This window comes from Rhincodon typus, chromosome 17 (genome assembly GCF_021869965.1).
Source record: "Rhincodon typus isolate 14 chromosome 17, sRhiTyp1.1, whole genome shotgun sequence".
NCBI lineage: Eukaryota > Metazoa > Chordata > Chondrichthyes > Orectolobiformes > Rhincodontidae > Rhincodon > Rhincodon typus.
Window position 1 is genome coordinate 29,991,353 of NC_063348.1, and position 24,121 is coordinate 30,015,473.

Sequence of the window (24,121 nt, forward strand, 5' to 3'; positions counted from 1 at the left end):
TGCTGCTTGGCCTGCTGTATTCATCCAGCTCTACACCTTGTTATCTCAGATTCTCCAGCATCTGCAGTTCCTACTATCTCTGCTCCATTAAGCCGGTCAGGAATGAAGAATTCTGCAGCAAATAACTTGTTTTCTGTCTCCTAGTGCCTTTGCATTATTTATAGGGCACAACTCAGTGGTGTGATGGAATGCTGTTCACTTAGCTGGCTGAGCATAGCTCTAACATTACTCGAGCTTGACACCATTGAGGAGAAAGCAACTGACTTGATTGGCATCCCATCCACCGTCCCCCATATTCACTCCCTTCTCCATTGAAGTGCACTGGCAGCAATGTATACCATCCACAAGATATGCTGACTATCTCACCAAGGCTTCTTGGACAGCACATTCCAAATCCTCATCCTCTATCACATTCTAAAGACTTGGGCCGGAACTGCATATGAACACCACCTCTTGCAAGCTGTGCTCCAAGTTACGTACCATTCTAACTTGGAACTACATCACTGTTTCTTCATTGTAGCTGGGTCAAAATCTTGGTAGTTCTTCCTAGTAACATTGTGATTGTCTGCCCAGCCCAAGGTCTGTGGCAGTTCAAGAAGGTAGCTCACCACCAATGTCTCCAGGGCAATTAAAATGAGTAATAAATGGTGGCCCAGCCACATCCCATTAATAAGTCTTCAAAATTACAAAAACAAGTAAGTTACTATAAACTTTTATAACTCACTGGTTAGGCTTTAGCTGGACTTCTTGTGTCCAGTTTTGAACAAGATAATTATGGAAAATGGCAATGGTACAAGAAGAGTAAAGAGATGATTTATTAGAATGATACTTGAGATGAGGAACTTCGGATTTGTAGGGAGCCTAGAGCAGGGCTTCCTAAAGTGGGAATCAGGATCTGAAATGGAGTTGGCTGCCATAAGTTGTTTTTCCCCTTCTTTTTGTTTTCAAAGGTCTCTTCCCTGATGACTGCTCTCATGGCTTTCACACATGGAAATAATAGTGCATTCAATTGATGCTTTCTGAACAAGAAAGAGTTTTGATTGAGTAAATTAGGGCCAGGACTTTTTTTTTTATTATCATTCATGCAGCAGGGATCTGAAATTCACTGCATGGAAGGGTTTTTTTAAAAATATTTTTTAAAAAATATCTATCAGGACAATCAGAAAAGAGCAGGTGGAGCTAAGTGGAAAACTCTTTCTGAGAGCTTGAATAAGCATGATGGGTGGTAGAGTCTGCTGCTGTGCTCTACGATTGTTTGAAAACTGAATGTCAGATTCAGATCCTTTTCAGCTGTTGACCTAATGGTAGCTACATGACTCAAGCAGTACAGATGTGCTTAGTTTTAGAACTGGATAGGAATGATCCTGGGTCTAGTTCCTCAAACATCACTTTGATTTTAAGTAAAATTGGGAGGCAAGCTGACTTTGCCTGTGCTCCATCCTAGCAATTGTGTGCACTGCTGGATATATATTTTATCAAAGTTGTATCAAACTGTCAGAATTGAATTACTTTCTGTAAGATTCTTACTCCCTGACCTGCTTTTGTAGCTTAGTATTTATATATTTGCCGACAGAAGCTGAGCACCAAGTCTCGGACACTTTCTGCTATCTGCCCTGGATGTTGGCCCCACCACTGAAAAATTAAGTTGTTGTTTCCAGGACTGTCACTGACCTTCTCCTTTGGAAATGTCCCCCACCAACCTCAAACCCCAACCAAGTACAGGATGCTTGTACCTTCTTCCCAAAGTCCACAAGTAGCACTGCACTGGCAGACATCAGTTCAGCCTGTTCCTGCCCCACTAAACACTTCTTCCTAGTTTAACTCCATTTTTCATTCGTGATTCCTCTGATACTTTGTGAATTCCACAATTTCCACTTTTTAGGCTTTAGCTGTTCCCTCTTCACCTTGGATGTGCAATCCCTGTAGATGTCCATTGCTCATCAGGATAGTCTGAAACTCTTCACTTCTTCCATGAAAAGAGGCCGGCAGAGTCTCCATCCATCACTATCTTCCATCTGGCTGAGCTCATTCTCACTTTGAGCAACTTCTCCTTTAACTCAGCTCCTTTTCTCCTATGCAAAGTTGTGTTTGTGTCTGACCAACATGGATCCCAGGTATGCCTGTCTCTTTGCATGGTATGTGGAGTATTCTTCGTTCAAGTCCTGTTCAGGATCTCACCCATAACTGTTAATCTAATCCATTGATAATGTTATCAAAGCTGCTTCGTGGTCTTGTCTGGAATTGGAATCATTAGTTTTGCCTCCAATTTCTAACATTCTGTCACCTTCACCTGTTCCATCTCTGACTCTTCCCTCCCCTTCCTCAAGTTCTCTGCTTCCATTTTTGGGAATAAACTGTCCGCCAATGTCCATTATGAGCCCACTGACATACACACACATCGTAGTCCTGAAGAAGGGTAATACCCAAAATGTTGACCTCTCCTTTCCTCCAGATGCTGCCTGGCTTGCTGTGGTCTTCTACCCTCCTGTTTGTCAACCTTGGATTCCAGCATCTGCAGTTTTTTTTTGACTCTACACAGTTACCACGACTACAGTTCCTTACAGCCGACTTCCTGCAAGGATTTCCATTCTGTTAGTTTTTCCACCTTTGTTGTGTCTGTTCCAATGATTCCACCTTCCACCAGGGTGTGTCTTACATAATGACCTTTTTCCTCAACCAGGGATTTTCCTCCACTATGGTTGACAGGGCCCTCAGCTGCGTCTGTTGCATCTCCCGCACTTCTGCCCTCTAATCCTCCTCTCCTTCCCTGAACATTGATAGGGTTCACCTTGTCCTCACTTTCCAAGCCACGAATTTCTGCACTCAAAAGATCATCTTCTGCTATTATTGCCACCCCAGCAGGATGCCATAAGACAACTTCCCTTCCCTTCCACTATGAGTATTCCACAGGCACCATTCTTTCTGAGACCCATGTCCACTCCTCCATCAGTCATAGAATCCCTACAGTTTGAAAGCAGGCCATTTGGCCCATCGCATCCACATGGACCCTCTGAAGAGCATCCCACCCAAACCCACCCCCCTACCTTATCCCTGTAACTTTGCATTTCCTGTGACTAATCCACCTAGCCTGCTATTTTCTGTACACTATGGGCAAGTTAGCATGGCCAATCCACCCAACCTGCACATCGTTGGACTGTGGCAGGAAACTGGAACACCCGGAGGAAATCTACGCAGACACTGGGAGAACGTGCAAACTGCACACAGACAGTAGCTGGAAGGTGGAGTCAAACTTGGGTCCCTGGCACTGTGAGGCAGCAGTTCCAACCACAGCCACCGTGCCACGCACACTTAACACTTTTTCACTCCATCGTTGAACCTCCCTCGTGACAGCCCCAAATACGTCTTCCAGGTGAAGCAACATTTTAAAAACTGAAAGAACTGTGAATACTGCAAATCAGAAACAAAAACAGAAATTGCCGGTAAAGTTCAGCAGGCCTAACAGCATCTATGGGGAGAAGTCAGAGTTAACATTTCGGGTCAAGTGGGCCTTCCTGTAAACATTTTACTTGTACTACTCTCAATCTAGTGTCCTGCATTCGCTGCTCACAATATGCTTTTCCTTATGTTGTTGAGACCAAACACAGATTGGGTAAGTACTTTGTGGAATATTCCACTCTGTCTGCAAAAATGATCCCAACCTTCCAGTTGCTTGCCATTTTAATAATCATCATTCATTCATCATTGGCAGTTACTCACAGATGAGGATGACTCTCTTCCACTCTCAGCGTGAGTCCGTAGGTTGCTGTGTAGACTGATGCGGATTCTGCAAGCTCTATTACGCTTGGGGCAGAAGGTGGTTGTGGGAAGGGGTGGATGGGACATTGGTGTAGCATCGTGCTGCTTTTGTTGCTTTCACCTGACTTATGCGTTTTCCTGCTGCTCCTCCTCTACTTTGGACGGTCTTGGGCCAGTGAGGCCTTGAAGTATCACTGATGCGCTTCCTCTGTCCACCTGGGACTAACCTGCCATTTTCGAAGCTGGGAGTCAAGCGCCTGCTTGGGGAGACTTGTCAGCCATGCGGTCAACGTGCCCAGCTCATCATAGCCAATCAAAGTGGTCAGTACCTCAATGCTGGGGGTGTCAGCCCGGTCGAGGTCGCTGGTATTGGTGCATCTTTCTTCCCAGCGGATTTGCAGGATCTTGCGCAAGCAGTTTTGGTGGTACTGATGTGGTGCCTTGAGGTGCCTGCTGTAGATAGTCCATGTCTCAGAATCATATAGGAAGGTAGGAACCACAACAGCTCTGTAAACCATGATCTTGGTGCCAGAGGAGCTAGCAAGAACTACAGATGCTGGAAGTCCGAGTTGATACAGCGTGGAGCTGGAGGAACACAGCAGGTCAGGCAGGATCGGAGGAGCAGGAAAGTCGACGTTTCGGATCGGGACCCATCAACAGGACTGCGATAACGGTTGTCGTGGTTTGGTCCAAATTGGGATGGTCTGAATGTTGTTTGGTCCTGATGTGTTCTTCCAGCTCCACACTGTGTTGACTCTGACTTCCAGCATCTGTAGTTCTTGCTATCTCCTAGTTGCTGAAAACCCAACTGCGAAGCCTCTTCCAAGGATGCCCAATTTGAAGAAGTTGTTCTCTTCCATCCGAAAAGATCTCAGTGGGTCTCCTTCCCACTGCAACCCCTTGGTGATCTCCTCTGCCTGAAGGTCTTCAACCACATCCTGAAACAAACCCGTTACTACAGCTACATCTTCTTTCTCAGTACCTGTTTATGCAGCTAGCTCATCCCCCATGGACTCCAAACAACATTCAGACCATCCCAATTTGGACTAAACCACGACAACCATTATCACAGTCCTGATGAAGGATCCTGACCTGAAATGTCAACTTTCCTGCTCTTCTGATGCTACCTGACCTGCATGGTTCCTCCAGCTCCACATCGTATCAATCTTGGTGCCAGATCTGATGATGTTGTCCTTGAACACCCTTTTCCTCAGCAGCTGAAGGCTGCACTAGCGCACTGGGGTGGTGCTGGATCTCTTCATCAAAAGCCGCTTTGGTTGACGGGACACGAGTATTGGAATTAGTCAATATTCTCTAAGGCCTCCGTGTAGACCTTGATGATCAGGGTGTTGCTCCACAGTGTCAGGTCAGGTTGGTGGAAGACCTTTGTCTTGTGGCTCCTCAGGGTGCGGCGCATGCTCTCGTATGCTGACAATGGTCTGGAGTACATCTTCTGAGAGTGCACGTACCGAAGCATCATCTGCATGCTGCAGCTCGATGACACTGGTTGGCGTGACTTTTGGTTTTGACTTGAAGGTGCCGATTTGAATAATTTCTGGAGGCAAAAACAATGCATTAGCATGCCAATTGAGTTTTTCCAGTGGTTGTATAGTGTCACAGCTCAGAGGGAAACATGCGTACCACATTCCATTCCTGGAAGAAGTCCTACACTAGAACTGTGTTTGTTTGTTTGTTTGTTTGTTTGTTTGTTTGAGTCTCTGTGTAGACCAGAGTCTAACTGTGGCCGCATGATGCCAAACATCATGTCCATACAGGATCTCCAGTTGATTGATGTCTGTGTTAAGCGACTACTGCAGCATGTGGAAACAAGAGAGACTGATAGGAAGTTTGTTGTAGCCTATAGGGTTTTTGGTCAGCTTGTAAAGATTGCACTGTAATTTCAGGGATCAGTCAGTGCAGCTAGTTGGTATAAGTGCATGTTTAGGTGGATACTGGGCTTCACTGACTAACCCAGGCAAGAGTTTTTTTTTTGTCTTTCTTAGTGTAAAGGGGCGGAGATGGCAGTTAGTGCAGTGGTGTGCTTCTGCCAGATGTGGGAAATCAGGGAGCAGTGTAGTGTCCCTGATGACTGTGTGCAGAAAGCGTGACTGGCTGCAACTCCTCACAGATTGCGTTGTTCGGTTGCAGCGGCAGTTGGACATACTGAGGAGCATACGGGGACAGAGAGTGTAATAGACACTAGTTACAGGGAGGTGGTCACACCAGAGGTTCAGTCGGGTAGATGGGTAACTGCCAGGAGAGACAGGCAGGTAGTACAGAAGTCTCCTGTGGCTATTCCCTTCTTTAACAGGTATACCATTTTGGATACTGTTGGAGGGGGTAGCCGCTCAGGTGAGTATAAACTGGCTCTGCTGTAGAGCAGGATGGGGCAAGATTCAAGCAAGCGATAGTGGTTGAAGACTCGCTAATTAGGGACACAGACAGACATTTCTGTGGCTGCATCCGAGACTCCAGAATGGTGTGTTGCCTCCTTGGTGCCTGGGTCGAGGATGTCTGAGCGGTTGTGTGAAATTCTTAAGGGGGAGGGTGAGCAGCCAATGGTCGTGGTGCATGTTGGTACCAACGACATCGGTAGAAAGAGGGATGAGGTCCTGCGGTGCTCCAGTTTCCTCCCACAGTCCAAAGATGTGCAGGCTAGGTGGAATGGCCATGCTAAATTGCCCAGTGTTCAGGGATGTGTAGCTTAGTGGGTTATAGGAGGATGGGTATGGGTGGGATGCTCCAAGGGTCGGTGTGGACTTGTTGGGCCGAAGGGCCTGTTTCCACACTGTAGGGATTCTATGAAGTTCTATGAAGCTGCAGGGTTACAAAGATAGGGCAGGGGAATGGGTCTGGATGAGATGCTCTTCGGAGGGTCAGTGTGGACCTGTTGGGCCGAATGGCTTGTTTCCACACTGTATCATCTATGACGATTCTGAGAAGCTGGAAAACTCGTGTTGTTTTCTCTCGAGCAGTGCAGGCTGAGGGGAGACTTGATCAAAGTCATTAAAATTATGAGATGCATAGTTAGGGTTGATGGTCAGAATCTTTTCTCAGAGTTCAAATGTCTAATCCTAGCGGGCATGCATTTTAGGTTAGAGGGAGAAAATTCAAAGGAGACATGAGGGGCAAGTTTTTTTACACAGATAGTGGTAGGAGTCTGGCACTGCCAGGGTGGTGATAGAGGCAGATAAAATAGGGGCATTTAAGGGACTTTTAGATAAGTGCATGAATATGCAAGAAATGGAGGGATATGGACCAAGGCCAGGCAGAAAGGATTAGTTTTGTTTGGCGTAATGTTTGGCATAACATCGTGGGCCAAAGGCCCCATTCCTGTGCTGTACAGTTCTGTGTTCTAAGATAAACCAAGTATATATAGAGCAATGGGTACAGTATGGCTCCACTATTGCTCCTCGTTGTCAAAAATGCATATTCTTTCCCTGGCCTCTCCTGACAAAGTTGGGGCAAGCAGTACATAACAAATAGGGAGCCAATGCATTAAGATCACCAGGATTAGGGACCTTGCAGGAGTGCAGACTCTGTGTATAGTGTTCTTGCTCTCTAAAGAACATAGATAACAAGAACAGGAATATGACATTCATCTCCAGTCTGCCCCACCATCTATTAGATCATGGCTGATCTGCCCAGGCCTGAACCCTTCTTTGACACCAGCTTGTTATATCCCTCTTCGGTATTTCAAAAATTTATCAATCTCCTCTTTAATATATTCAGTGATCCAACCTGTACAACGCTCTTGGGTATAGAACTCTGAACATTCACTACCCTCTGAGGGAATAAATTTATTTGGATCTAAGTTTTAAATGCCTGCCTCCGTACTCTGTAACCATAGTTTGAGATTCCACCATCAATGAAAACATCATGTCAACATCTGTAAAGCGCATTCACAATCTTGTATGTTTCAGTGAAATCACCCCTCAATTCTTCTAAACTTTAATGAATGAAGGCCTGTTTTTATTAAGCTGACAAGCAGCAGCATGGATCTTGCAGCTGCTTCTGGGATTGCAGGCTTAGATAAAGATTGAATATAGTTTTTTTTTAGTTATTACAGTCATTATAGTTTACTAATATAATACTTTTTCCATTTTGTTTTGTTAAAAAAACGCACAAAAAAACCACGATTTTTTTCTCAAACGGACTTTTTTAAAATGGAATTTTAAGGGTCTACAGTGAATGGCTGAAGTTTTGTTTTATTTCTGATTCAGAAATTTAAAAATTCTTAATGTGTTTTAGAGGGTTCTTTTTGTACATTCCAGTGGTATGTTTAAGAACATAGGATTGGGATGTCATAGCTATAACAGAAACTTGGCTGAGAGATGGACAAGACTGGCAGCTCAATTTTCCTGATTTTAGATCCTATAGGAAGGATAGAAAAAGAGGCAAGATGGGAGGGAGGGTGACGTTTTTGATTAAGGAATGCATTACTGCTGTAACTAGGGAAGATATTTCTGAAAAATTGTCCAGTGAAAATATATGGGTAGAAATTACAAATAAGAAAGGAAAGATCACTTTGATGGCATTATACTACAGGTGCCCCAATAGTGAGAGAGAAAATGAGAAACAAATATGTAGGGAGGTCTCCGATGTATGTGAGCATAATAAGGTTGTAAAAATGTGGAATTTTAATTTTCCAAACATTGACTGGGGCTACCATAGTGTTAAAGGTTTGAATGGTGAAGAATTTGTCAAACGTACTCAAGAAATTTATCTTAATCAATAAGTTAATGTTCCTACTAAAAAAGGAGCAAACCTAGACCTTTTGGACAATAAGGCAGAGCAGGTGACTGAAGTAAGTGGCAGAACACTTTAGGTTTAGCAATCATAACTATTTTGAAACTAATAGAATTATGTAAAAGGATCAGCCTTCCATAAAAGTTAAAGTTTTTAATTGGGGTAAGGTAAATTTTGATGGTATAAGACAAGAACTTTCAAAAGGTGATTGAAGTAGACTGTTCACAGGTAAAAGGACATCTGACAAGTGGGAGGCGTTCAAGAGTGTGATGATGAGAGTTCAGAGGCATTTTGTTCCTGGTAGAGTGAAAGGTAAAGCTGATAAGATTAAGCAACAATGGATGAATCAAGATATTGAGGTTCTAGAATAAAAAAGAATAGTGTTTTAGATGTAGACAACTTGGTTCAACTGAATCTCTTAATCAATATAAAGAGTGTAGGGGCATTCTTAAGAGAGAAATTAGGAATGCAAAGAGGGGATATGAGATAGCATTGGTAGATAAGGGTAAGGATAATCCAAAGAAATTCAACAAATACACTAAGAGCAAGAGGGTAATTAGAGTTGGGTTGGGCCTCTTAAAAATCAAGGAGATCATCTTTGGGTTGAACCCCAGGAGATTGGAGAGATACTAAGTGAGTATTTCACGTCAGTTTTTACTGTGGAGAAAGAAATGGGGTCTAGAGAATGCAGAGAAGTAAACTCTGATGTTTTACAAACAGTGCACATTACAGGAGAGGAAGTTCAGGAGGTCTTAAGAGAATATAAAAGTGGATAAGTCTCCAGGACCCTGATCTAATGTGTCCCAGAACGTTGTGGAAGTAAGGGAGGAAGTTAGAAGACCCCTTGCAGAAATATTTGCATCATCTATAACTACAGGTGAGGTGCCTGATGACTGGAGAGTGGCTAATGTTGTACCTTTTTGTCTACGAAAGGTTGTAAGGAGAAATCGGGGAACTATCGACCTGTGAGTCTGACTTCGGTTGTGGGTAAATTGTTGGAGGTAATTATAAAAGATAGGATTTATGAATATTTAGAGAGGCAAAAATGGATTTGGGATAGTCAGCATGGTTTTGTGCGAGAAAAATTGTGTCATAAACTTGAGTTTTTTGAGGAAAGTTGCCAAAAAGTTGTTGATGGCAGATGAGTAGATGTTGTTTATTTGGATTTTAGTAAAGCCTTCGACAAGGTTCTGCATGGTAGACTAATTAGCAAAGTTAGGTGACATGGGATTCAGGGTGAGTTTGCCAATGGGATACATAATTCGCTTAACAGCAGGAGATACAGAGTAATGATGGAGGGTTGCTTTCCAGACTAGAGGCCTGTGACCAGTGGTGTTCCAAAGGGATCGCTTCTGGGTCCCCTTTTGTTTGTAATTTATATAAATGATTGGGATGAGAATATAGAAGGCATGGTTAGTAAGTTTGTGGATGACACCAAAATTGGTGGCATTGTAAATAGTGAAGAAGATTTTCTAAGATTATAAAGGGATCTTGATCAAATGGGTCGATGGGCTGAAAAATGGCAGATGGAGTTCAATCTAGATAAATGCGAGATATTGCATTTTGGTACAACAAACAAGGGTAGGGCTTATACAATTAATGGTAGGGCCTTGAAGTGTTGTAGAACAGAGGGACCTAAAGGTGCAGGTACATAATTCTTTAAAGTTTGTGCCTCATATGGACAGGATGATTAAAAAGGCCTTTGGCATGCTTGCCCTCAGTGCTCAGTTCTTTGAGTAGAGGAGGTGGGATGTTATGTTGAGGTTGTACAGGATATTAGTGAGGCCTCTTCGAGAATACGGTGTCCTGTTCTGGTCACTCAGTTATGGGAAGGATATTGTCAAGATGGAGAGGATTCAGAAGAGATTTACCAGGATGTTGCCAGGAATGGAAGGTTTGAGTTGTAAGGAACGGCTGGACAGGCTGGGACTTTTTTCACTGGAGTGTAGAAGGTTGAGAGGTGACCTGATAGAAGTTTATAAAATAATGAAAAGTATAGATAAAGTTGATGGTAGTTGTCTTTTCCCTAAGATGGGGAATTTCAAGACAAGGGGGCATATTGTTAAGATGAGAGGAGAGAGATTTTTAAAAAGACACAAGGCAAATTTTTTACACAAAGAGTGGTCGCGTGTGGAATGAGCTTCCTGGTGAAGTGGTGGATATGGGTCCAATTACAACCTTTAATGGACATTTCAATGGATATATAAATAGGAAAGGTTTGGAGGGATGTGGACAAGGAGCAGGCAGGTGGGACTCGTTTAGTTTCGGTATTATGTTTGACATGGACTGGTTGGACCGAAAGGTTTGTTTCTGTGCTGGATGACTCTCTGACCCCTGAATCCTTGCAGTCAGCCAAGTTAAGAACCTCAGGTTGGTGGGTCTTGCAGACTTGTCTCTCACAGGTCAAGGTGCTTGCCCCACTCGCTTCAGGTGTGTAGTTCCTTTCCATTGTCAAGTTTTGATTTCCAGAACAATGGAAAGCAGCAGTGCATTCTCCACGGCCAGTGGTTTCCAACATCCATCCTTTCTCCAAATTTCTCTGGATAACCCCAGATGAGAAGATCTAAGACCTGTGAGTGATGCCTGTAAATATCCCTGATTGTTATGCCTGTTCTCTGGATTGGTTGCTATGGAACCACAAGACTGACTGTGACCCACTCTCTGGAATGCAGAGGCATGGACTCCGACTGAGAATACCCTGGTCAGATACCTGTCCATGGCCAATCCCCTGGAATGAAGGCTACCCTTGACTTACAGTGCTGGGACCCTTTGACGGACTAGTGCCTCCATGGACTTTGGTGACAACTACTCCCTTAAGACTTTTGAGATGTGGCTGCCTGTTAGTTGTACATATTTCCCGTACAAGCTGCCAGCATGTGATACAGATGTGCTGTTGACGTAGCATGCTGCCATACAGCAATGTGTATACGCTTAACCTGAGGCTGATTGTCACCGTAAGCTGCTTGGCTATGTTACGGCGCTAACAGACATTGCCATGTGAGACTGTGATGCAGTGAGCATGCAGATTGGTGCTAAGTGATTGAGCAGTAAGAAAGCAAGTGAGCAACCTGGTCCCATCCATGAATTGGCTGCCATAACAGCCTTCTAGTGCAAGTTGCTAGTGCATTCTGCAATACAAATCTGTACTTCCTAAGCATCCTGCAAGTGGATCAGAGAGGTGCCTGAGGGATTGGCATCTATTTGATGCCATTGTCCCTTGATGAGGGGTGTGTGTGGCCAGTGCCCATGGATTGTGCCTTGAAGTTTTGTTGCATGGTAAACAACATGGTGGCTCTTCGCAGCCAGGGGTGAGCTATTTGCTTTGACCGCCATGTTGAGAATTCTGGACATCTAGTTTGCTTGTGTTGGGTGGTGGGTTGGGAAGCTGAGTATGAATGAAACCAGCTGAGCAGTCAATCAAGTCTTTAACCAACAATAATAGTCAACAGTCTTAAATCTCTCCGCAACCCCTAGAGCTAAGTCAAAAGACACGGTGAGTTGCTCCCAACATTGAGAGAGGCCTGGTCAGACTTCTGTCACGATTCTGCCGCATTTCTTGCCTTCACTCTTTTTTTTTCTCTCCACAGATGCTATCTGGCTTGCTGCATATTTCCAGCATGTTTTGCTTTTATTTCGAAAGTAATAACTTCAGCCAAGAATAGTTTCGTAGATTTTGGAAAAGTTTTCCATTCCATATTAAATAAATTTGGCAAAGGGAAATGCTATCGAGTATCCCTACAATAAATTCCTGCTTTGTGATGATCATTTGTATAAGACAGATGATTCTTTTTAAAAAGAGATTATTTGTACTTGTGGTTGTCTAATTTTCACAGTATCAATGGTTAAAATAAATATTTACATTTGGATTTTGGAACACAATAACATTACAATATGGGGTGCAAAATGTTTTATGATGGCATGGGGAATAGTTCATTCAAATGCAAAATCATATCTACCTGTCCCCTAGTCTATCTTAAAATCACCTACTCCTTATTTTGCTACATGATTCTAGTACGTTAGCTTTCTCTGTTAAGTGCATTCTATTTGACTAGCTCCATCTCCATTTTGTTATTTATTTCTAAGGACTTTTTAAAGTTGTTTCATTGATGGTTGAAATTTTAAATCTTTTCTTGAAGAATTATGTTGTCTTTGCCTATCTGATCTCCTTTTCCTGTGAAAAAATTGTGGGCACAGTTGTTTAAAGACCAGTTAATCTTGAATATCCAGTCAAAGTACATTGTTTTGCTTTCCACTGGCAGTTTGTAAAACTGCATCACTGAGCCAGAAGGTTGCAGGTTAAAATTCCACTTCAGAGATGTGAGTACGTAAAATAAGTTGATGCTGTAATACAGCACTTAGGAAATGTTGTATTGTTGGACATGCTGTCTTTCAGAGAAGACATTATACGGAAGTCCCTTCTACCTTCTCCATAAGTGGTACAGAATCCCATTGTGTGATTGACAGACAAGCAAGGGTGCCTTCCCAATGTGTATTGCTCCAGTTCTGTCATCAAAGCAGACTCTTTGGTCATAGTCTTCTATCTCTTTGTAGCACCTTGTTTTGCAAAATTGGTTATTATATTAGAACAGTGACTATAACTTGTAGCCTTTCTTTGGCTATAAAGTTCTTTGGTTCTGAGGCCATGTCAGTTGCAATGTAATGTATAGAGACAAAAAAACTGCAGATGCTGGAATCCAAGTAGACAAATAGGAGGCTGGAAGAACACAGCAAGCCAGACAGCATCTGGAGGAAGGGAGAAGTGCACGTTTCAGGTATTACACTTCTTCAGGACTATGAATCTCAATTTGGAAGACAAACAAGGGCAGGATTTACACAGTTAATGGTAGGATCCTGGGGTGTGTTGTCAAATAGAGAGAGATCTAGGGGTTCAGGTACATACTTCTTTGAAAGTTGCATCACAGGTAGACAGGATGATAAAGAAGGCATTTAGAACGCTTACCATCATTGCTCAGATTATTGAGTATAAGAGTTGAGACGTGCTGTTGTACAAAACATCAGTGAGGCCACTTTGGATTATTGTGTACAGTTCTGTTGCCCTGCGAAAGGAAGGATATTATTAAATTGGAGAGGGAGCAGAAAAGATTTACAAACATGTTACCAGGACTGGTGAGTCTAAGTTACATGGAGAGGCTGAATAGAATGGGACTTTTTCACTGGAATGTGGGAGGTTTGAGGGTTAACCTTCTAGAGGTTTATAAAATTATCAGGAGTATAGACAAGGTGAATAGCATAGGTATTTTTCTGAGGGTAGGGGAGTTCAAAACACAGTTTTAAGGTGAGAGGAGAAAGATTTAAAAGGGACCTGAGGGGCACTTTTTTCACACAGAAGGTGATTCATATGTTGAATGAACTGCCAGAGGAAGTGGTAGATGCAGGTACAGTGACAACACTTAAAAGAAATTAGGAAAGGTCAGAGGGATATGGGTCAAATGCAGGAAAATGGGACTAGTTTAGTTTGGGAAACTTTCATTGGCATGGGCGAGTTGGACCAAAGGGTCTGTTTCCGTGCTGCATGACTCTATGACTCTATGGCTCTGATATTTTTATGGAGACAAAACAAATAAAGGCAAAGAAGTTTAACATAGCGGTTAACTATTGAAATTGTATCTCTTAACATTATTTATTTGTGCTTGCACTACATATTGGTGGACGCAACTTTTATTTGTGTTAAAGTAATTTGAGAGCAGCTTTTTGACTGACTTGTTTGTCGGTTTTCCCTTTTCAAGTACTTTAAATGCAGGTTCACAGGCAAATGGACCTTCCAGTTCAAACCTGTTGACAATTCCCAAATCTCGATCTGCATCCCTATCTTTAACATCTCATCACGTTGGACCCAGACGGGCAGGTAAAAAATTTTTGTTTTAAGATAAAAGCATTTGCTCTTAATGCAGCTAATAAGTCAGCAATTATTGACTAACAAACTGGTTTCTAGTTAACAAAATCAAAATGAAAGGTTGTGAAGTAGTCTCCCAATGCAAGGTCTGCACCTACAATATGGAAGCATGAAACCAAAATTAATATATCTGCCATCCTATCCGAGAGAAAGCACTGCTAGATTATTTGTCTCCATTATTGCATGAATGTAGTTAAGATATGTAAGCATGAAAGGGTAACGTTATACATGAGTTTAAAAAAAACAAAAAGATTTCCTTAATTTCCGAAGACCAATCATTTCAACTATATTCTTCTGATTTCAGAAATTGTCAGATTTATTTAACCACACAATTCATTTTGATTATTTATACCAATCCCCCCATTGTTTTTTTGCAGCGACAACTAGTGTTAATTTTCTCTTTGAAGAATAGTTGTAACTTAAGACAAATGGTCAAAATCTTTCAAAGGAAAAGTGCATGCATAATGCAAACACAACAAAGACTGGAACTTTGAGTTTTTATTCATTTCCGTGGGCTCCATAGGTGATCATTTAACTTTGATTTCTGTTTGGTGCAATTTCTGGTTTTCTGAGTTTTAATCTTAAAATGTTTTAGCCCAGTTCTGATTCCTGCTGCCTGTGTTCTGATATTTCCTCTGGTCCAATGTTGTTTTCCCTGTTTGCTAGCTCTTTGGCTCAGTTGTCTCTTAATTATGTTTTCTTCAACAGCAAAAAACCTTGAACATTTTGTGTCTCTACCTTAGACATATATGAATACAAACTTATTTTAAGAGATGCTGATGTATAATTAAACACAGTTCTTGTTTTGTGTTTTATAAATTATGAAGATGCAGGATTTAAAAATTAAATTATGCTCTCACTTCAAGTAGCTCTTTTTGTTGTGGTGAGATGTGTATTATATATTATATTTTTGGATTTAGATTTTAAAATAGAAGCAGATTTTGGTTAGTTCTAAGAAGGTAGTTTAGTTGCCAAATAGGTTAAGAAGTCATTTGGAGCAGTGACATAGGTACATTAGTTTCAAGAAAGTTTGTGCTTATGGTTGAGTGCTTGAGAGATCCTTCAGTATTTTTGGATAAAGTAGAGTCATAGAGCACGGAAACAATCCCTTCGTTCCAACTCATCCTCACCGACCAGACATCCCAATCTGACCTAGTCCCATTTGCCGGCATTTGTCCCATATCCCTCTAAGCCCTTCCTTCATGTAGACCCATCCAGATGCCTCTTAATGTTCTAATTGCACCTGCCTCCACCACTTCCTCTGGCAGCTCATTCTATACACACATCACTCTCTGCATGAACAAGTTATCCCTCAGGTCATTTTTAAACTTTTTTGCCCCCTCAACTTAAAATTATGCTCTCTTGTTTTGGACTCCCCGATGTAGGAAAAAGACCTTGGCTATTCACCCTATCCATGCCCCCAGATGATTTATAAACCTCTATAAGAACACCCCGACACTCCAGGAAAGAAGGCCCAGCCTTATTTAGCCTCTCCCTATAACTGAAACCGTCCAGTCCCAGCTACATCCTTGTAAATCTTTTCTGCACCCTCTCAAATTTAACAACATCCTTCCTATAGCAGGGCGACCAGATTAGTATGCATTAATCTAAAAGTGGCTTCACCAATGTCCTGTACAGTTGCAACATGATATCCCAACCGTTATACTCAATGTTCTGACCAATGAAGACAAGCATGCAAAAATGCCACCATCAGTACTCTGCCTACCTGCGACTTCACTTTCAATGAACTGTGCACTTACACACTTAGGTCTCTTTGTTTGTCAACACTCCCTGGGCCTTACCATTAAATGCATAAGTCCTGCCCTGGTTTCTCTTACAAAATGCAACACCTCACATTTACCCAAATTAAACTCCATCTGCCAGTCCTCAGCCCATCGGCCCATGTGGTCAAGGTCCTGTTTACCTTGAGATAATCTCCCTCCCTGTGCACTACACCACCTATTTTGGTCCTATATTGACATCCAAATCACTTCTATAAATGCTGAAAATGTTTTTATACTGTTCTTCTATGGCAGACAGAGGAACTACATTAAGGCAGTTAGCTCGGAGCAGTTCACTTTAAAGGGTTTAGTTCAGAAGAATGCAGATTTCATAGAGAAATTAGATAATTTTTCTAAAGGGAAGTCACGTCAGTTCAGGAAAATTTGTAATCTTAGCAGAAGTGGCTTCCAGTCTATTGCTTTTCCAAGCTGGGAGAGTTTGTTTAGAAATCTTCAAGTTGTTGGAACTGAGAAAGTTGAGAAATTGACTCTATATAGTTCAAGACAAAGAAACTCGGGAATGCCAGTTACGTAAAGATTTAAAGAAGATGAGATTGGAATGATATTTCTTTGGGACTGAAACTCTGCAATATATGTTGGTTGAAAACGGGTTGAAACTTTGTATTAAGATTTTTCTAACCCTCTTCTAAGCTATTTTTTTCTGCTTTAGAAAAACTTGTGCACTGTTTTTAAAGGACATCTGCAATCTTGTTTGAATATGTTTCAATGAATAACCACCACATTAGTCAGCAGCAAAAATTAAACATATGATCATTCAAACCAGGTTTCATTCTGAGATCTAACTTGTGCAGCATTACCATCAGCAGGGATCATAACGTTGCTCCAGGTAGTGCATTGATGACAGGACCATGCAATGCTCTTTGTTTTCTGATCCAGTCTTAACTTTAGAACGCTGCTAAAAATGCACAGAGTGATACTTGCCATTTGTTGTTTTTTGTTCACCGTGGAACGTGGGTGTTGCTGGCTGACCAACATTTATTGCTCATCCTTAGCTACCCTTGAGGAGGTGGTGCTGAGCTGCCTTCTTGAACCACTGTAGTCCATGTGCTGTAGGTTGACCTTCCTTTGGGAGGAAATTCTAGGATTTTATGCCAGCAAAGTGAAAGAACTGCAATATATTTCCAAGTCAGGATGGTGAGTGGCTTGGAAGGGAACTTGCAGATGATGGTGTTCCCATGTATCTGCTGCCCTTCCACTTCTGGATGGAAGTGTTTGTGGGTTTGGAAGACACAGTTTGAGGATCTTTGGTAAATTTCTGCAGTGCATCTTGTACATAATACACATTGCTGCCACTGAGAGTTGGTGGTATAGGGTATTTATGCTTGTGGATCAGGCATCAAGAAAGCAGGCTGCTTTGTCCTGGATGGTGTCAAGCTTCTTGACAGTTGCCTGGATGGGTCCAGCTGCTACAAGTGGGAAGTATTAGGTACAGGTGACAGTATAATGTAAACAAATAACTTGTGCCGTGTAGATGGTGGGCAGGCTTTGAATAATCAGGAGGTGAGTTACTCTCTGCAGTATTCCTAGCCTCTGACCTGTTCTCGTAGCCACTGTATTTGTATGGCACGTCCAGTTCAGTTTCTGGTCAATGGTAATCCCCAAGTTGTTGATAGTGGGGGGCTGTTCAGTGATGTTAATGCCTTTGAATGTCATGGGCTGGTGATTAGTTTGCCCCTTTATTGGTCACAGCCTGACATTTGTTTGGCACAAATGTTATTTGCCACTTGCCAGCCCAAGCCTGGTAGGGTCTAGTTCTTGCTGCATTTGAACATGGACTGCTTCAGTATCTGAGGTGCCGCAAATGGTGCTGAATATTGTGCAATCATCAGTGAACATGCCTACATCTGACCTTATGATGGAGGGAAGGTCATTGATGAAGTAGCTGAAGATCGTTGGGCTCAAGACAATAGTCTGAGGAACTCTTGCAGAGATATCCTGGAGTTGAAATGACTGACCTTCCACAACCACAGCCATTTTCCTTTGTGCCAGTACCTGTGGATGTGGTGTATCTGGATTTCCAGAAGGCATTTGACAAGGTGCCACACCAAAGGCTGCTACATAAGATAAAGTTGCACGGTATTACAGCTAATGTATTGGCATGGATAGAGGATTGGTTGACCAACAGAAAGCAAAGAGTAGGGATAAATGGGTGTTTTTCTGGTTGGCCGTCAGTGGCTAGTGGTGTGCCTCAGGGATCAGTGTTGGGACCTCAATTGTTTACAATTTACATAGATGATTTGGAGTTGGGGACTAAGTGTGGTGTGTCAAAATTTGCAGATGTCACTAAGATGAGTGGTAGAGCAAAGTGTGCAGAAGACACTGAAAGTCTGCAGAGGGATATAGATAGTCTAAGTGAGTGGGCAAAGGTCTGGCAGATGAAGTACAATGTTGACCATTTTGGTCAGAATAACAGCAAAATGGACTATGTTTTAAATGGTAAAAAGTTGCAGCACGCTGCTTTGCAAAGGGACTTGGGTGTCCTTGTGCATGAATTGCTGAAGGTGGGATTGCAGGTACAGCAGGTGATTAAAAAGGCAAATGCAATTTTGTCTGCCATTGCTCGAGGGATGGAGTTTAAAAACAGGGAGGCTATGCTGCAGCTGTATAGGGTCCTGGTGAGGCCACACCTGGAGTACTGTGTGCAGTTTTGGTCTCCTTACTTGAGAAGAGATATACTAGCACTGGAGGGGGTGCAGAGGAGATTCACTCGGTTGATTCCAGCGTTGAGAGGGTTGGATTATGAGGAGAGACTGAGTAGACTGGGCTTATACTCATTGGAATTCAGAAGAATGAGGGGAGATCTTATCGAAACATATAAGATTATGAAGGGAATAGATAAAGTGGAGGCAGGGAGGTTGTTTCCGCTAGCAGGTGAAACTAGGACTAGAGGACATCGCCTCAAAATAAAGGGAAGCAGATGTAGGACTGAGGTCAGGAGGAACTTCTTCACCCAAAAGGTTGTGAATCTGTGGAATTCCCTGCCCAGTGAAGTGGTTGAAGCTACCTCACTGAATGTTTTTAAGGCAAGGCTAGATAAATTTTTGAACAGTAAAGGAATTAAGGGTTATGGTGAGTGGGCGGATAAGTGGATCTTATTAAATGGCGGAGCAGGCTCGGGGGGCCAGATGGCCTACTCCTGCTCCTAGTTCTTATGTTCTTATATGACTGCAACCAGTGGAGAATTTGCCCCCGATTCCCATTGATTCCAGTTTTGCTTGACCTCCTTGATGCCACTCTTAGGTTGAATGCAGCCTTGATGTCAAGGGCTGCCACTCTCACCTCACTTTTGGAATAGAGAGCATTTGCCCATGTTTACATTAAGGCTGAAATGAAGACAGAAGTTGAGTGTCCTTGGCGGACCCCAAACTAAGCATCAGCGTACAGATGCTGTTGATAACACCTTCCATCACTTTACTGATAATAGAGAGTAGATGGATGGGAGTGTAATTGGCCGGGTTGGAATTATGCTGCTTTTTGTGTACAGGGCATACCTAGACAATTTCCCACATTATTGGGTAGATGACTACTGTATCAGCTTGGCTAGAGGAGCAGCAGTTTTTGGAGCACAAGTCTTCAGTACTACTGCCGGAATGTTGTCAGGGCGCATAGCCTTTGCAGTATCCAGTGCCGGTAATCCTTTCATGATATCCCGTGAAGTGAATTAAATTGGCTGAAGACTGGTATCTGCGATGCTGGGGACCACTGATAGAGGCCAAGATTGATCATACACTCTGCACTCCTGGTTAATGATTGCTGTGAATGTCTTTTGCGCTGATGTGTTGGTCTGTTCTGTCATTGAGGATGGGGATATTTTTGGTCCTCCCTCCCTCCCTCCCTCCTCCCATTCACAATTGAATGTGGCAGGACAGCAGAGTTTAGCGCTGATCCATTGGTTGTAGGATCACTTAACTCCGTTGGTTGTTTGTTGCTTACTCTGTCTGTCATGCAAAAGTCATGTTTGGTGCATCACCAGGTGGACACCTCAGTTTTAGGGGTGCCTTGTGCTGCTCCTGGCATGCCCTCCTCCATTCTCCACTGAACCACGGTTGATCTCCTGGCTTGATCATAATGGTTGAGTGAGGCAAATGCTGGGCCATGAGGGTATAGATTGAGTTGGTGTATAATTCTGCTGCTGTTGATGTTCCACAGTGCCTCATGGATGCCCAGTCTTGTACTGCTGGACGTCTGTCCCAATTAGCACTGTGATAGTGCCATCCAACACAATGGAAGTTATTCTCAGTGTGAAAACGGAACTTTGTACTTCACCTTTGTGAGGTTATTCTAGAAGAACTTGTGTTGGAAATCTGTGAATTTTGTCTTGTGCTTTAACGAAGAACCACTCAGAATACTTCCCTTGCAACAAATGGCAGTCTGAACATATGTTTTATTCCTTTGTCTCTTAACCCATATAGTGATCTAGAGATGAATCTCTGAATTGATGAAGTGCTTATATTTCAATAGCATGTATATTTGTTGAGAATTACAAAACATTTCTGAAATGTATACCATTACTCGTCTACCATCATACCATTCAATTTAATATTCCAATTTATCTCAGTAAACTTTCCCACTTACCTATGCAAACTACTTCTGCCCATTTCTTTTTTCAAGTTTATATGAATATTGAAGTCCTTATTGTGTTTAAAAACATAAAAAATAGAAATAGAAGTAGACTATTCAGCCCTTGAGTTTCAATTAGATCATAGCTGATCTGTTTGTGTCTCCGATTCTGCATTCCTATCTACCTGCAATAATCCTTGATCCTCCTGCCTAACAAAAAAATCTCATCTCTGCCTTTTAAAATATTCATTGATAATGCCCTACCGCCTTCTGAGGCAAAGTGTTCAAAGTTACATAGTTATTTTAGAGAAAAACATTCTCATCATCTCTGTCTCGCAAGTAAGATCCTAATTTTAAAACAATGTCCCCTCGTTCTCGACTAAGCCTCAGGAGGAAACATACTTAGCACTTCGACCTTGTCAAGATATTCTGGATCTTAGGTACTTCAATCAAGTTGCCCCTCATAATTTGAAGGATCAGAAGCTGGCCATTCAGTTCATTGAATCTGCTCTGCCATTCAATGAGAACATGGCTGATCCTCAAGTTCACTTTGGATTCCCTTATTGGTTAAAAATCTTTCTGTCTCAGCCTTGAATACACTTAATAACCCAGCCTCTCCAGCATTCTATGGTAAAGAACTCCAAAAATCTAATATCCTCAGAAGAAATTCCTCCTCATCTGTATATTAAGGCAATCCCTTAATGTGACATCATACCTTCTGGTCCTAGACTGTCACAGAAAGGTTTTGCCTTGTCAATCTACCAAGTTCTCTAAGAATCTTGCACGTTTCAATAAGGTCACCCTATTCTTTAATATTCCAATGCATTCAAGCCCAATCTCCTCAACCTCTCCATACCCACGACCACTTCAATCTCGAAGGGCAAATGTAGCAGATATGTGTGAACACCACCACCTTCAAGTTCCCCTCCAAGTTACTCGCCATCTATACTTTGAAATATATGGCTTTGCTGTCAATGGGTCAAAATCCTGGAATTCCCTCCCTAATGGCATTGTGGGTCAATCCATAGCAGGTGGACAGCATAATATCCTCACATTTATGTTCAATTCCTCTTGTAATTAAGAAAAGCATCTTGTTAGCCTTCTTGATTACATGCTGCGTATGAACATTTAGTGACTCAGGCACCGGAAAATGTAAATCTCTTTGCACCTCATAATTCTGCAGTCATTCTCCATTTAAGTAATACTCTTAAACTTCCTGCCAAAGTGAATAAATTCACATTTTACCTCCTGTTCCACCATCTGCCAACTTTTTTGCTGAGGCTTTTTCAACATTTTCCCTTTTCCTGCTCCCCCACACTCTCTGCACCCCAGACTGCAGTGCACCTCAATTTATTTGCTGTTGTTATAAGCTCAGTTTAGTTTTGGATCTCTCTCAAGTTATCTGTATTATCAGTATTCTTTCTAGTATTTCCCCTGTTTAAGAAACTAGTACAAAAATTAGACATATAACTATTAAAGACAAGGCTACAAATTTCAGTTGTGTGTTGAACTAATGTTTTTATATCTGTACATAGGTTTTTTTTTTTGCTATATGTTACTGAATGTTTCCAATTGTCTAAATGTTACTTTGCAAGTATTTTTCTTCATTACTAATGACTGTCAATTCTGAGTAATATTGTGTAATGATTAGAAATGTTTGGATTTATTCTGACTTATACATGATCCAAAACAATTAGAACTTGAAAAATAGAATTGCTCACTGGTAAAACCCAAGGCACCTGTGTATGGCTGACATTTTATAAAGTATGAATAGACAATTGAAATTCATCATCATTAATGACACCTTGCTCTTGTAGCACTAAACACCATCTGTGTTTGCTGCTGGGGAAGTAATTGTTAATCTGAGCTGTGGTACATGCTGCCACACAGTGTTGAAGTGTGGATTTACTTCTGCAATCTCCCATGCTACTGATGTTAATTTCAGTTCTAAATGAAAACTGGTGGCCATGCAGTGCTGCAGGGAAACGAGGGGAACATTGTTGAAGGACAGATTGTCTTGCTGTTTAATCATCCCTTCTAATTGGTAGCTCAGAAAGGCTTTGTAGATTGCTAGAAATAGGTTGTTCTTTCAACTGCTGTTGACAAGTCAAAAAAAAATGAAATATAAAAGGTAATTTGGGATAAAATGCGCATAGCTTTATTCTCGTGACCAAACAGTTTCAAAGAAATATCTATGGTATCTCTTGATTAACTTGTTGCAATTCTTCTTTCGTTTCAGGTATTTCTCCTAGCCTCAGTCCTGTGAATTCCCCAATTCATGGTCCTGGGTCAATAACTGGTTTTAACCGCTCACCGGTGGAATTTCCTGATACGGCTGACATACTGACCAAACCCAGAGTGACCCTCCATAAACCAATTGGATACACACTCAGTTCTCCAGATTTTCAGCAATCTTTTAGAATGACCAGTAGTGCTCTCTGCAGCAGGTATTGATGCATTACTGAATGTGTGGACTGAAAGATGTGTCAGGGATTTGAACCCTTTAGAAAAACTGGGATTCTTTTATCTTCCAAAAGCAGGTTTATAACAAACTGTACTGTGGTTGTTATTTGTCGCCAACGAAGCTGGCTGCAAACCTCTAGTCACAGTTAAAATGAATAGAGTTAGCAAATCTTTGAAGTGTTATATTTTTGCTTTAAAGGACCTAGTCTTTCTTCAAAATTATATACACATACACATCCCTAATCAAAATATGAAACAGATATTTACAGTGCAACACAAAGAAGACATTCATGATTTTACTTCTAAATTGCAAATCACATGGAAGGGGATTCTAAATTTTTCAATGTTTTATTTCATGAAGGATCATTGTAAATGTTCCATTTTTAACTTATCAACTATGATAAACACTCCATTCCAGTATTAAACTTGATGATTATTATTGCAAAATAAGTTTGAACTTTTATTATTCAGTTTTAGAATTTGATATTTCCAGTTACTCATGTTACTTGCACAATTATAATTTAAACTAAAGCATTCAACAGTAATTTTTGGTGTTCTAAGCTCTGACTCCAGTCACTGATGTGATTTTCTTACAGACCTTTAAAGCAAGTCTTGTTTTCTCTTAAAGCATCTTGGTCAGAATGTTGCCGTGGAATGCAGCAGATTATCGAAGTCATCGTGACCCCTTTTTTATTTTTCATTGAAAATTTGAATCTGTCTGTACCACTTCCTCTGGCATTCAATCAGCATATGTATTCCCCTCTGCGCGAAAAGGTTCCATCTCCAGTCCCTTTTTAACTCTTCCCCTCTCACTTTAAAATTGTGTCCTCTAGTTTAGAACTCCCTTACCCTGGGAAAAAGACCTTGACTATTCACC

At 41.8% G+C, this 24,121-nt stretch overlaps 1 protein-coding gene across 1 annotated transcript in view; it reads left to right on the top strand.

Annotated features, from left to right (window-relative positions):
• Window positions 1-24,121, top strand: part of pde3b (phosphodiesterase 3B) — a 240,619-nt gene that overhangs the window by 193,165 nt on the left and 23,333 nt on the right. Inside the window, exons 4-6 of the mRNA XM_048607335.1 lie at window positions 5,472-5,650; window positions 14,253-14,371; window positions 23,021-23,228. Coding sequence (XP_048463292.1) covers window positions 5,472-5,650; window positions 14,253-14,371; window positions 23,021-23,228 — 506 coding nt within the window. The remainder of the gene's footprint in view (window positions 1-5,471; window positions 5,651-14,252; window positions 14,372-23,020; window positions 23,229-24,121) is intronic.